The 16,148-nt window shown below is 31.9% G+C and overlaps 1 protein-coding gene and 1 long non-coding RNA gene across 2 annotated transcripts; both read left to right on the plus strand.

Annotated features, from left to right (window-relative positions):
* Window positions 1–2,451: 2,451 nt before the first annotated feature.
* On the plus strand, window positions 2,452–10,426 carry LOC134236372 (uncharacterized). Its single transcript, XR_009985605.1, has 3 exons — window positions 2,452–2,547; window positions 3,126–3,167; window positions 10,019–10,426. It is a non-coding gene; the product is annotated as an uncharacterized LOC134236372 (long non-coding RNA).
* A 2,300-nt stretch (window positions 10,427–12,726) lies between these two features.
* On the plus strand, window positions 12,727–15,624 carry LOC134236371 (fibroleukin-like). Its single transcript, XM_062718535.1, has 6 exons — window positions 12,727–12,817; window positions 13,193–13,363; window positions 13,979–14,115; window positions 14,309–14,405; window positions 14,785–14,952; window positions 15,368–15,624. Exons 1-6 carry the CDS (start codon window positions 12,727–12,729, stop codon window positions 15,622–15,624), a joined length of 921 nt encoding a protein of 306 aa, XP_062574519.1.
* The last annotated feature ends 524 nt before the right edge of the window (window positions 15,625–16,148 follow it).

Raw genomic sequence — 16,148 nt, forward strand, 5'->3', positions numbered from 1 at the left:
TACCTAGGAGCAGAGAAGAAGATTTTCAAGGAATTCATGTATTTTCACTATATAATCAATAAAGCCCCCCCCCCCCCAACACCAGAACCTCTGACTCTGGGGCCCTAAAATTCACAATTTTGATAGAGACACTCTTGCTTATCATAGCTATGCACTTAGTTAGTCTATTTAATACCCAGGAGCAGAGAAGAAGATTTTCAAAGAATTCATGTATTTTCCCTATATAATCAATAGAGCCCCGCCCTAACACAAGAACCCCTGACCTGGGGCCATAAAATTCACAATTTTGGTAGAAGCACTCTTGCTCATCATAACTTTGCACATAGTTAGTTTATTTAATACCTTGGAGCAGAGAAGAAGATTTTCAAAGAATTAATGTATTTTCACTATATAAACAATAGAGCCCCCCCCCCCCTGACACCAGAACCTCTGACCCTGGGGCCCTAAAATTCACAATTGTGGTAGAGGCACTCTTGCTCATCATAACTATGCAGTTAGTTAGTTTATTTAATACCTAGGAGCAGAGAAGAAGATTTTCAAGGAATTCATGTATTTTCACAATATAATAAATACAGCCCACCCACCCCCCCCCCCCAACACCAGAACCTCTGACCCTGGGGCCATAAAATTCACAATTTGGGAAGAGGCACTCTTGCTTATCATAGCTATACACTTAGTCAGTCTATTTAATACCCAGAAGCAGAGAAAAAGATTTTCAAAGAATTCATGTATTTTCCCTATATAATCAATAGAGCCCCCCCTAACACCAGAACCTCTGACCCTGGGGCCCTAAAATTCATAATTTTGGTAGAGGCACTCTTGTTCATCATAACTATGCACATAGTTAGCTTATTTAATACCTAGGAGCAGAGAAGAAGATTTTCAAGGAATTCATGTATTTTCACTACATAATCAATAGAGCCCCCCCCCCCCCCCCACACACACACACCAGAACCTCTGACCCTGGGGCCCTAAAATTCACAATTGTGGTAGAGGCACTCTTGCTCATCATAACTATGCAGTTAGTTAGTTTATTTAATACCTAGGAGCAGAGAAGAAGATTTTCAAGGAATTCATGTATTTTCACTATATAATCAATAGAGCCCCCCCAACACCAGAACCTCTGACCCTGGGGCCCTAAAATTCACAATTTTGATTGAGACACTCTTGCTTATCATAGCTATACACTTAGTCAATCTATTTAATACCCAGAAGCAGAGAAAAAGATTTTCAAAGAATTCATGTATTTTCCCTATATAATCAATAGAGCCCCGCCCTAACACCAGAACCTCTGACCCTGGGGCCCTAAAATTCATAATTTTGGTAGAGGCACTCTTGTTCATCATAACTATGCACATAGTTAGCTTATTTAATACCTAGGAGCAGAGAAGAAGATTTTCAAGGAATTCATGTATTTTCACTACATAATCAATAGAGCCCCCCCCCACACACACACACCAGAACCTCTGACCCTGGGGCCCTAAAATTCTTAATTTTGGTAGAGACACTCTTGTTTATCATAACTATGCACTTAGTTAGTCTATTTAATATCCAGGATCAGAAAAGAAGATTTTTAAAGAATTCATGTATTTTCCCTATATAATCAATAGAGCCCCCCCCCCCCCTAACACCAGAACCCCTGACCCTGGGCCCATAAAATTCACAATTTTGGTAGAGGCGCTCTTGCTTATAATAACTATGTACGTAGTTTGTTCATTTCATAACCAGGAGCAGAGAAGACGACTTTCAGAGAAATAATGCATTTTCACTATATACTTATTTAGCCCCGCCCTAGCACTAGAACCCCTGACCCCAGGGCCATGAATTTCACAATTTTGGTAGATGACTCAATGCTAATTACATTCATGCAAACAGTTTGACTGCTTGATGTCCAGGAGTAAAGAAGAAGATTTTTAAAGATTGCATTAATTTAGTGGTTTTGGCCCCACCCCTCAGGCCCCAGGGGGACAGGGATCACAAAATTCACAATTTTTGTTCCCCTTCATCCATAGATGCTTTGTGCCAAATTTGGTTGAAATTGGTTCAGTAGTTGCAGAGAAGAAGCTGAAAATGTTCAAATGTTAACGCACAACGCACGACGACGGACGAAAACAGATAGCAATAGGTCACCTGAGTTTACTCAGGAGACCTAAAAAACGTGTTCGAAAATATGATTTCTTTCGTTTGAGGAACGAATTAGACAAAAATTAATTTCTACTTGGTGTTATAATGAATTATTTTTCGGAATTACATGGTTTTCATTCCAATACCTGGTATATATCACGTGGTTCTTTATAACCGGTCTCGTTACAAAGGCTATATAAAAGGTTAATAGTGGTTTAATACCAGTTTAGGACGACACGTAGGGCACGATAAAGTTTAAATCTCAGATGCAGAACAAAGTGGCGTAGGGTGTGGTTCATCGACATGTTTTAGCCATTGTAGATAATATGAAATCACAGAAAATAGAGTTGGAGAGAGATTTGACAGTATGGAAAACGAGGTCATCAAAGAAAAGCCATCTTAGATCTTGTTTTTATAAGATAAGTATTCATTTGAGAATACAATTTATCAGTTTTTGAATAAGTCATAAATTAGTGATAACAAGGTTTGTAATAGAGAGATTTGAAAACAAATACATGATTGCATTAAATTATGAGATTCGTTAATTCTCGTCAGTATATCACGGTTTAATTCTTGATTGTTTTATATATTGATAAATATTTTATCTTTGCTGTGATAATAGAATTTATTTCCAGAAAATATATAATTTGTTTTGTAGAAAGATGGATTTGTTAAAGGAAGAAAACTGGTATTTTTGATAAGCAAAACAAAAACGTTACGATAATTTATTCTATTTTTCAATTAATACAAGTATAGAATTTACAAGATATTATATTTGCACTTATATCCAATTAAATATGTTTGCTTATCATTTTAAAACGTCCTAAATGCATCAGCATTATGACATGGACATTTCCTGAGTATAGAAAATATCGATAAATTAAAATTGTTTGAATTTATTTTTCAATTTCAGTTTCTTGCCATTTTGTCAAATGTGTAACTAAAATGAAAACTTTTAGATATGTTGAAGAGAAAACAGTATATTCTTATGTTTCAGGTAGTTACATGTTGGGGTTGGTATCACGATGAGTATAATGAAGAAGGTAATTTTAAGATCTCCAGAAAAGTACGGTAGCGTTTTATGCCAATTGAAAGTTAAAGTCAATGCGGACTCCATCACAATGGAAAAGAGAAGCATTTCATATTCTGATCTTTGAGTTTGATAATTCGTTTTTCGATTTATTTTTAGTAGATTATTCAATCATGAATCCGTATAGTAGAGTATGGGGCATAGATAATTTTTGTTTTGTATCTTTTAACCAAGTATATGTATTAATGACATATAAACTTTATAGAAGAAAACGAGTTCTACTTGTCCTGTGATTAATGCAGGACAGGTAACGGCTTTGCGTAAGAGAAGTAAAGGTTTAGAATATTTGCATTTTGATTTTCATTGACATTGTAGTTAAACTAAGGTCTCATTTAAATTATCTACTTAGATTTGAAATTTATCAATTGAGTATTAAAAAAAAAGGAAATAAGATCAAGATGGTATGAAATACAGTTAATTCTCGATAAACCGCCACCTTTTGTAATTTAGAAATCATGGCGGTGTAACGAATTTGGCGATGAATTGGATTTTCCATCTTTTAGGAAATAAGACGAGGAGTTATCGTTTTTAGAAATACCATTTAACGTTTCTATTCTTATTATCACATGTACATGTATATAGCCTATAAACATATTTCTAAATTTGAAAACACTTCAAGTAATTTTTTTCATGTACAATTTTGCTAAAACAAAACATTCTGTTATGAAATTAAAACAAGTACATGTGTATGCATGTAAATCTGCACGTCTGATATTAAAAAAAAATGCTGGGTCGATCGTCGTGATATATTGCATATAGTACGTAAAATAAGTTCTTGAATAAATTCATTGTTTATGAAATCATTGTTAATGAAACGTTCACAATTTCTGACTTATAATTATTTTTAAGCAAATCTGCACTGTTTTTCAAAAGCAAAGATCATCAAAATAATATCGTTATCGGCGTACTTTACAGCGACCGCTTTCATGGTGAAGCGTTGACTCAATGATTTTTAAAAATAATTAAACAGAAAACAAAATTTTTCTGACAGTTCATGTTAAAATTATTGTTTACTTAATTGCATGTACCTTGACTGGCTTTGCATGCTTTACAACAGGGATAGCGTCAACCAATTAGCCGCGCTTCACTGACCACATGCACCTGTGGCGGTATTATCGAGATAACTGACACTTAAAAATGGACGTTTGTTGTGAAAACAGGGTGGCGGATGGCGGTATGCGAATTTGGCCTTATAAAGAGAATTTGTTATATAGCAGGAAAAACGTTCTTGGAAATCATGGCGGTATTGCGAAAATGGCGATGAATCGAATGGCGATAATTCGAGAATTGACTGTATTTAAATGAATGATAATTCTGCAATATTTGCAGTGTTGTTAATTAGCTTGATTGAGTTATCTAGAAAAAGAGATTTAAGTATTTAGTTTCAATACTAAAAATTTTGATAACATAAACTGAATTTTATCGGTTTTAATTTTCGAGTAAAAAGGAAATTTTGTCAATGAATTCTTATTTTAAAAATGATTCACCAAAATTGAATTCAACTTTTTCTGAATATTAATTTCATGAGCTGTTTTGCACAATTTTCGTGTTTGGTAGTGTTTGGAAGATTTGAATTTTGATAACGTTGATATATTTCATTTTATAATGAAATTATTGAATGAATGTTTATTAATTGGCAACAATTTTCGGAGTATTTACTTTTATTGAAATTAGTTCTCAATGGAAAGTGATTTTTATAATACTGTAGCTATTTAAAAGCTGTTATTTTTTAATTTAAAACAAAAATAGAATTTAAGCGGAATTCCAACTCTAACCCAACTTAACATAATATTTTATGGATGTTTATCATAACGCATCTGTGGCGTTTGGTTTTTGACGGGATTGATTTCAGTAGACAATGAGAAGTTTTGAATTTGAATAACTTTGGCACAATTTAGCATATCATGCTTTTATGAATGTTTTCCAACCACTTTTATGGTCTTTGAGTTTGATAATTCGTTTTTCGATTTATTTTAGTAGATTATTCAATCATGAATCCGTATAGTAGAGTATGGGGCATAGATAATTTTTGTTTTGTATCTTTTAACCAAGTATATGTATTAATGACATATAAACTTTATAGAAGAAAACGAGTTCTACTTGTCCTGTGATTAATGCAGGACAGGTAACGGCTTTGCGTAAGAGAAGTAAAGGTTTAGAATATTTGCATTTTGATTTTCATTGACATTGTAGTTAAACTAAGGTCTCATTTAAATTATCTACTTAGATTTGAAATTTATCAATTGAGTATTAAAAAAAAAGGAAATAAGATCAAGATGGTATGAAATACAGTTAATTCTCGATAAACCGCCACCTTTTGTAATTTAGAAATCATGGCGGTGTAACGAATTTGGCGATGAATTGGATTTTCCATCTTTTAGGAAATAAGACGAGGAGTTATCGTTTTTAGAAATACCATTTAACGTTTCTATTCTTATTATCACATGTACATGTATATAGCCTATAAACATATTTCTAAATTTGAAAACACTTCAAGTAATTTTTTTCATGTACAATTTTGCTAAAACAAAACATTCTGTTATGAAATTAAAACAAGTACATGTGTATGCATGTAAATCTGCACGTCTGATATTAAAAAAAAATGCTGGGTCGATCGTCGTGATATATTGCATATAGTACGTAAAATAAGTTCTTGAATAAATTCATTGTTTATGAAATCATTGTTAATGAAACGTTCACAATTTCTGACTTATAGTTATTTTTAAGCAAATCTGCACTGTTTTTCAAAAGCAAAGATCATCAAAATAATATCGTTATCGGCGTACTTTACAGCGACCGCTTTCATGGTGAAGCGTTGACTCAATGATTTTTAAAAATAATTAAACAGAAAACAAAATTTTTCTGACAGTTCATGTTAAAATTATTGTTTACTTAATTGCATGTACCTTGACTGGCTTTGCATGCCTTACAACAGGGATAGCGTCAACCAATTAGCCGCGCTTCACTGACCACATGCACCTGTGGCGGTATTATCGAGATAACTGACACTTAAAAATGGATGTTTGTTATGAAAACAGGGTGGCGGATGGCGGTATGCGAACTCTGCGTTATAAAGAGAATTTTGTATGGCAGGAAAAACGTTCCTGAGAAATCATGGCGGTATTGCGAAAATGGCGATGAATCGAATGGCGATAATTCGAGAATTGACTGTATTTAAATGAATGATAATTCTGCAATATTTGCAGTGTTGTTAATTAGCTTGATTGAGTTATCTAGAAAAAGAGATTTAAGTATTTAGTTTCAATACTAAAAATTTTGATAACATAAACTGAATTTTATCGGTTTTAATTTTCGAGTAAAAAGGAAATTTTGTCAATGAATTCTTATTTTAAAAATGATTCACCAAAATTGAATTCAACTTTTTCTGAATATTAATTTCATGAGCTGTTTTGCACAATTTTCGTGTTTGGTAGTGTTTGGAAGATTTGAATTTTGATAACGTTGATATATTTCATTTTATAATGAAATTATTGAATGAATGTTTATTAATTGGCAACAATTTTCGGAGTATTTACTTTTATTGAAATTAGTTCTCAATGGAAAGTGATTTTTATAATACTGTAGCTATTTAAAAGCTGTTATTTTTTAATTTAAAACAAAAATAGAATTTAAGCGGAATTCCAACTCTAACCCAACTTAACATAATATTTTATGGATGTTTATCATAACGCATCTGTGGCGTTTGGTTTTTGACGGGATTGATTTCAGTAGACAATGAGAAGTTTTGAATTTGAATAACTTTGGCACAATTTAGCATATCATGCTTTTATGAATGTTTTCCAACCACTTTTATGGTCTTTGAGTTTGATAATTCGTTTTTCGATTTATTTTAGTAGATTATTCAATCATGAATCCGTATAGTAGAGTATGGGGCATAGATAATTTTTGTTTTGTATCTTTTAACCAAGTATATGTATTAATGACATATAAACTTTATAGAAGAAAACGAGTTCTACTTGTCCTGTGATTAATGCAGGACAGGTAACGGCTTTGCGTAAGAGAAGTAAAGGTTTAGAATATTTGCATTTTGATTTTCATTGACATTGTAGTTAAACTAAGGTCTCATTTAAATTATCTACTTAGATTTGAAATTTATCAATTGAGTATTAAAAAAAAAGGAAATAAGATCAAGATGGTATGAAATACAGTTAATTCTCGATAAACCGCCACCTTTTGTAATTTAGAAATCATGGCGGTGTAACGAATTTGGCGATGAATTGGATTTTCCATCTTTTAGGAAATAAGACGAGGAGTTATCGTTTTTAGAAATACCATTTAACGTTTCTATTCTTATTATCACATGTACATGTATATAGCCTATAAACATATTTCTAAATTTGAAAACACTTCAAGTAATTTTTTTCATGTACAATTTTGCTAAAACAAAACATTCTGTTATGAAATTAAAACAAGTACATGTGTATGCATGTAAATCTGCACGTCTGATATTAAAAAAAAATGCTGGGTCGATCGTCGTGATATATTGCATATAGTACGTAAAATAAGTTCTTGAAAAAATTCATTGTTTATGAAATCATTGTTAATGAAACGTTCACAATTTCTGACTTATAATTATTTTTAAGCAAATCTGCACTGTTTTTCAAAAGCAAAGATCATCAAAATAATATCGTTATCGGCGTACTTTACAGCGACCGCTTTCATGGTGAAGCGTTGACTCAATGATTTTTAAAAATAATTAAACAGAAAACAAAATTTTTCTGACAGTTCATGTTAAAATTATTGTTTACTTAATTGCATGTACCTTGACTGGCTTTGCATGCTTTACAACAGGGATAGCGTCAACCAATTAGCCGCGCTTCACTGACCACATGCACCTGTGGCGGTATTATCGAGATAACTGACACTTAAAAATGGACGTTTGTTGTGAAAACAGGGTGGCGGATGGCGGTATGCGAATTTGGCCTTATAAAGAGAATTTGTTATATAGCAGGAAAAACGTTCTTGGAAATCATGGCGGTATTGCGAAAATGGCGATGAATCGAATGGCGATAATTCGAGAATTGACTGTATTTAAATGAATGATAATTCTGCAATATTTGCAGTGTTGTTAATTAGCTTGATTGAGTTATCTAGAAAAAGAGATTTAAGTATTTAGTTTCAATACTAAAAATTTTGATAACATAAACTGAATTTTATCGGTTTTAATTTTCGAGTAAAAAGGAAAATTTGTCAATGAATTCTTATTTTAAAAATGATTCACCAAAATTGAATTCAACTTTTTCTGAATATTAATTTCATGAGCTGTTTTGCACAATTTTCGTGTTTGGTAGTGTTTGGAAGATTTGAATTTTGATAACGTTGATATATTTCATTTTATAATGAAATTATTGAATGAATGTTTATTAATTGGCAACAATTTTCGGAGTATTTACTTTTATTGAAATTAGTTCTCAATGGAAAGTGATTTTTATAATACTGTAGCTATTTAAAAGCTGTTATTTTTTAATTTAAAACAAAAATAGAATTTAAGCGGAATTCCAACTCTAACCCAACTTAACATAATATTTTATGGATGTTTATCATAACGCATCTGTGGCGTTTGGTTTTTGACGGGATTGATTTCAGTAGACAATGAGAAGTTTTGAATTTGAATAACTTTGGCACAATTTAGCATATCATGCTTTTATGAATGTTTTCCAACCACTTTTATGGTATTGTCATTTGGCAATTTATTAAAGATTGTTTTCATTATATTGCTGATGATATGAAATAGAAATTGATTGGATTCGAATGCTTTGCACATTTTATCATAAAATGATGTTATAGATGTTTATCCAACTACATTTGTGGTGTTGCCATTTGGCGAGTTGGTTAAAGTAGAAAGTGGGTTCTTTATCATACGAGTTTGAAATTATGGATGTTTCTCCAACCACATTTGTGATGAAGCCATTTAGTAGGATTGGTTTCTGTAGAAAGTGTTTCTTGGCATATATTAAAGTAAAAGTTTATAATTTTCATGAAAGCAAAGAAAAATTTGATTGGAACAGTATTTTGATAAATTTATCACATAGTATGAATTTATGGATGTTTTTTGAACCGTATTGTGGTGATGCCATTTTGCGAGTTGGTTAAAGTAGAAAGTATTTCTACATATAAAGTACAGTAAAAGTTGATTAATCTGATGAAATAAAGTAAAATTTGATTGGAATTTGAACTTTTTGATAAATTATATCCTAATATGAATGTATGGATTTGTATCCAAACACATTTGTGGTGATGCCATTTGGCGAGATTTGTTTGTGTAGAAAGTATTTCTACATAAGTAGTAAAGTAAAGGTTGATAATTCTGATGAAAATAAAGTAAAATTTGATTGGAAATCAATTTGAACTTTTTGATAAATTATATCATAAAATGATTTTATGGATGTTTATCCAACCACATTTGTTTTGATGTCATATGGTGAGATTGTTTTCAGTAGGAAGTATTTCTACACATAGTAAAGTACATGTTGATTATTCTGATGAAAATAAGTTTATCATAATTTGATTATCAAATGGATGTTTATACAAACACATTTATATTTTTCTGAATTAAAAAAAAAAGATTAGTGCAATTCATAAATTTTGAGCTTAATGGTGGAATTTTGATTCATTTTATCATTTAATGATAGTATGCATGTTTTGCTAGCCACAATGATGATGATTTTGATTTTTATAGATTTAGAGAGAGAGAAAAAGAGATCCTATACATATTTACTAAAATATCAGAGTTACAAGATATATGTATCTATCAGTTTTCTAACATCAAATTTGTTCTTCCAGGTATTATTGGTTATATTCTTTTTACGTTTAATTCAAGCACCATGAGGTATTAATCTGTGTACCAATAATGACAGAGTTTCAAAGAGGCACATGTCCAAGGAATTGAGATGGGATTCAAGATATTTCACAGGAATGTGTATTTTGTACTATTTTGATATTGGATAATGAATATACTTCTATGTATAACTGTGTCGAATTCATGTGATATATTTGAGGTCTTCTTTCTTGGGACTTCACGATAAATCGTATGGTATGCGTTGAATTTGACTTGAAACTATACTCAAAACTCAAGTGCAGGAAACATTTATCGATGTGTGGATAGGATGTGTGCATAACATCAAGACTTTTACAATCAGACTTACATGGTGAATTGCGTTATGGATTTTCAAAAGACGGCGGTGTATTGAATTTGTTTAGGATGGATATACATGTATATGTATTTTTGGTGATTATTTAATTGTTTTCATAACATTTTTGGGGGGAAAATTTCTGTAAAATTTTATGTATTTATTGTTTGAAATATTGAATGACTTATGATTTAAGTGAATTTTGTTAGATTGAATTTAAAATCAATGATTTTATACTTTCATTTTCCCCTTCTTTGTATTTAGAGCTACTGCGTTTCGTTTCTATGTCAAAATGGTGTGTTTGTTGTTTATTGTACTTTCATTTGAAAGTAATGAATGGATTTAAAGTAGAACTGGTTGATTGCTCGTCGATGACCACTTCACGCCTGACCAGCACCTTATATATCGTGACCTAACAACTACTTTTCAGTATACTTGCGCATGTCGAAATAGTTCAAACAATACAACAAATAGCAATTGATAAAACGGGAGTAACATAATTTATATTCGGATCGATGTCGACGAATGTTTGATTACAGACATGCGTTTTGCGAGAGATGTACCCACATTTATCTGTTCCTCATCTTCTAAGACAACACATTCTTTGCTTACAATGTACTTCTTTAATATTTTTTTCATGGAATCCGTTTAGGAAAAGTGACGTGCAAAAACGCATTACTTATTCTCCTTCAACTGTAACACTATGTACATCTTTTATGAATACTGTAAATTTTGATTCATAGCAACGTATAAAGAACAAGTATCTAATTGAGTGTTTAGTTTTTCTCCCAGAGCACTGTTAATGGTGCAAAGCAGGAGTCATGCAGAACTGCATATATCTGTATTCCTTATTTATCTTTTTTAATATAATTTTATGTTGCAGAGGAAATCTCAAAGAAAGCTTTTATTCATTTCAACATGGATACAGATTACATAATAGAGTAATTAAATCCTACACAAAATACAGTATTTTAGACTGTGTTACGGAATGTCTAAAGACTACAAGGTGCAGATCGGTGAATTATTTTAAAGGAGCAAATTTTTGTGAAAATAACTTTCAAATTCACACTTATGAGCAGCCAGAAATGTACAGGCAAAGTCCGGGCTGGATATACATAGCGATAGAGAGATGGAGTAAGGTAAATCTAGATTCCCTAACATTCAAATTTGACGACTTCAGAACTTTCTTATTAAACGTACAAGCATATAAATGCTCATCGAGATAATATGATTTTGTAATTAAACATGTATTGTTTCATTTTTGTTGACTCATCTAAATTGATGTATACGCCCCTTATCATTGTGATTTGTTTTTCTTCTTTAATACACCTATTTTCCTATTTTAATACGGTTTTATTTGTGTGTGTGGGGGGGGGGGGGCTTGAATGTATTTCAAATTTATTTTAAAATTATAATTAATTTTTCTATTGTTGAAATAATTCAGCTCAATTGTACTTAATTTCCAGGATCTCGTACGTTCTTGCTCGTCATCGTCCTGTGCACTCAATGAAAAATGCATTTTTCAACCCTTTGGTGAATTCCGGTGCGTTTTCTCAGGTAAAATCTCGATTATGAATCTTATGTTTTCTATCTTGATGGCACTGGAATGGCATGGTCAAGGCCAAAATACATGTACGTCCTCTACTCATAAACAATCTCGACACTATAGCTAATTGGAGATTTTATTATGTAATTAAGTTTTCCAGCCATTTCAGCAGTTTTTCTGTAAAATAAATTGAACGCAGAACTAACCAATTTTACACTTTTATCACAGATATACTATTTAAGAATATTGAAAGGACCAAAACGCCTGTTCAATGCTGCAATCTCATTGGAAAAAGGTCAAGAAATTGGCCAATTATTTTATTTGATTGCAAAAAACATCAACTCTCATGAAGTAACAGTCAATGGGTGAAAATTTATAAGACTAATACAATGAAAATGTCTCCAATATCAACTTTCGTACAAAAATATAAGAGTCAAGATAAATCAAGATAATGGTAACCTTGTATCGAATACAAACTTAAATGTTCTATTTCTTCTTTTCGTTCAAAATCTGCCTCATTATGGGGTTACCATGGGTATGTATACATGTATAACTGCCAAGCTATTGTAATTAATAATTCATTTTAAAATTTTTTCAAAGTGAAACAAATCGAAGTAACCGTGCTTAAAGTGAGCATAAATCTTTAATAAAAGACATCAGTTTAAAGTATTCTCTTCAAAGTGCTATATTCCTTTTAATCGTCGATTAGATGTCATGAATAATAATAAACCTTTCAAGATAAACAACATGAGAGGGTATTATCAAGCCGTAAGCACATTCTCTGTGGATAATCGTTATATTTTATCATTAAGAGCATGGAAGAAAATACCTTGAACAAGAGGGACATGGGCAATGACGCTCACCTGAGTAACGTTAGCTCTGTTGTTCTTTACCAGATCCCCCATTGTAATACCACAAATGTATGAAAATTGGCTTGTAGCATATTTAGCGGAAATGGATTTTTAAACCAGTTCGAGTAAATTGGATTTAGCGCTATCTAAATGTGCTAGCAATATCATTTTATATACAAAGTATTTTGCAGTAAAATTCTTTTAACGGACTCTGCTTTCCGCCCAAATCGCTAAATAGAATACATCCCTTAATGTAATACGGTTTACAGTACCTACCACACCCTGGGGGTCAAAATTTGAATAACTGAGAAAATAGTCTTTCACAAAATGATTCCACATACTTTTCAATCCAAAAAAATGTTTTAAAGAATTATACAAAATGTTATTATCACACCTTCAGGTCTAGATTGTCATTTTGTTCTCTTTATAGACTGTGGGATTCTGAACGTACAGAATACTTCTTGGAATGTCCAGGACTGGGATGGAATAGGAATCTATCAACAATTTCACATTAAATGCTCTGAATCCCAGCTTCAGCGAGGATCCGGAAGGTTTTTGTGTCTTGAGAATGGGACGTGGAAATCGGACCTAATTTGTCTAGGTTTTAAGACTACATGTACTATATAAATATTATTAATATTTATCATTGGGTTCACGATCAGGCTCGTGCTGCACTTTATTAATGTTCCAAACGAGGTTGTCATTAAAAAAATATTAATTTACTGTTATGAGTCTCTCATTTTTATCAAAATTTCCTTAATGAACTTGATCTTTGTATGACATATCCAATTGATACGTACAAAATTTCTTGAAGGTCTATAAACTATACGTGCACCTAGTTTGTGACTTTTTGATAATGACTCATATCGGAAGAGAATGTCCATTAGGTTTATTTAAAACAAACTCGCCAGTCATTTAGGTTTATGCAAAACATAAAATTTAAAAACGTTAAAATTTCTAAAGTAAATGTATGTATCATATTTACTCCAGGTATATAACGTTTTTTTAATTAACCGTAGGTGAAAATGATTTGCAAATAACTCTTAAAATTAGTTAATCTAATTCCACAAAATTACGCTTCTCGTTCCGAAAATTTAACGAAATAAAAATTACTCATTACCGACTCAAATGGTGTTCAGGATATCAACTCGGCATTAAATTATTTTTGCCATTCACAGCCAATTACATTATTCAAATGAACTTTGATCTGTTTAAGATCTACCTAGAGATTGTGAAAGCCTCGTTGAACATGGTGAGACTAATTCCGGCGTGTATGAGATTTACCCCTTTGGATCCCGAGCCCGATCTGCCAGAGTTTTCTGTGATATGTACACAATGGAAGGGGGATGGACGGTATTTATTTCTTTTATGACATGTTTTCTGATTTTTTTTTTCTACCTTCAGGTCTTTAACTGAAAAATATACAATATTTTAATCCTTGTCAAAAAGTATTGAATGAATGTTTTTCTTGGAAGGCTATCCAAAAACTTATGCAATTTGCAAATCCTTGTCAAAAAGTATTGAATAAATGTATTATATTTGGAAGGCAATCCAAAAACGTGTAAATGGAGCTGTGAGGTTTGATAGAACATGGAACGAATATAGAAAGGGATTCGGTGACGCGGGACAGGATTTCTGGATCGGTAATTATTAACATAGTTTTGATCTAATGCTTTTTATGATCATTGAAAAATCAAACATCCGCTATTTGTAAATTGTATATGACATTTAGCATTTTAATTCGAATGTATAGTTGAAATTGAGTTCAAGGGGCGAGGAGAAAATAAGATAAATTTTTAAGAACAATTAAACCGAAGGCAATCGTCTTCCATGATTGAATCAATTACCTTCTTGTCTGACACTTCAACTTTCAAAATATATCTAATACTATTCTTTGAAGATGAAATACCGATATCATTAATCAATACATGTAAAACTTTGCCCCTCCTAAGCGAATCATTTATATTCATTTAAACTGGAATTGAAGTATGTTTAATCAAGTTTGATTTTTCTGTTACATAGGAAATGATGTAATCCACCAGTTAACAAAGGGAAAGATCTCCAGTCTCTACATTTCCATCACTCTGGTTAACGGTAGTAAACTATACGAGTTGTACGAACAGTTCTCGGTTTCAAACGAAGCAGATAACTATCAACTCTTTCTTGCGGGGACAGCCTCCGGAACCCTAGGTACTTGAATAGAAAGTCTTCACATTATAAATCAAAGAGAGAAATGGTAGTTAAAGTAGACTTATAATGCTTAATTATTTTCATATTATAAAGAGAGAGGGGGGAGAGGTACGTGTAGTGTAGAATTTAACTTTGCTTAACATTATAGGAAACATGAAACTTGAATGTTTTAATAAGGCCATCTTAAAAATAATGTTTGCATGTCCTCTCCCGACTCATGGTCATATTATTCTGGCAGTAAGAAATTGAAAAAGGAATCCAGAAGATATCAATATATTTATAAGCGGTATAAGAGGAATAAAAAAAAAAACGTGTCCTGAAATAAAAAAGAAAGGCTGAGTCTGGACAATTTTAGTTATTCTTTTGGGAGAGGGCAACGATTTTAAAAAGATAATTTTGCAATATAATTTTCTAGGAGACAGTATGATGCACACGGTCACTTCTGCCGGAGATCTGTCTGGAATGAAATTCACGACATCTGACAGAGATAACGATCAGTGGATTGAAGGAAACTGCGCTGTTAATTATAAAGGAGGCTGGTGGTTCAACAATTGTTATCGCGCCTTCCTTAATGGTGCCTGGAAACCGGATAGTTGGAGATCTCCTTGGTATCCCACGGTTAAATATGGGGAATATATTAAGGAGACTCTGATGATGATCAGAAGTTTATAGGTACACATTGATCTTATTTTCAACTTTGCCGTGATTCTACTTCGTTCTAATGATAGCATGTCATTGACGCTTGGGGTATGACAAGAAATTAATTAGAAGACAGCGATATTTTTTTAACTTTGAATAATTTGAATTACATGTAATTGTTTGAGCACGAGATTTTTAAATTTTAGATGTGAATTAATGGTTTGTAATTTACTTAGAGTTGCAAAATTCAAACTTAAGCCGCCATTAATTGTTTACATATACTCAACAATATTTTGTTTATTTCTTGTGACACAATGTTATGACCATTTATGAAATATCAAACTTACAAAAGATGGTTCTAAATCATCATTAAACATATGTATAATTTTGTGCAGTTTGTTGTTCAATGATTGAAATATATATTGTTGAAATTTTAAACTTTCTGATATGTAGCATATCTACTCTTTTTCCTACTACATTGCTTTGCTAAAAGTTCACGAATCAAGGATTGTTATTGCTCTACTATTATATACCCTGCAGAGCACTTTCAAATGACA

This window comes from Saccostrea cucullata, unplaced genomic scaffold (genome assembly GCF_032062105.1).
Source record: "Saccostrea cucullata isolate Sc308-1 unplaced genomic scaffold, CSIRO_AGI_Scuc_v1 ctg3491, whole genome shotgun sequence".
Lineage (NCBI taxonomy): Eukaryota > Metazoa > Mollusca > Bivalvia > Ostreida > Ostreidae > Saccostrea > Saccostrea cuccullata.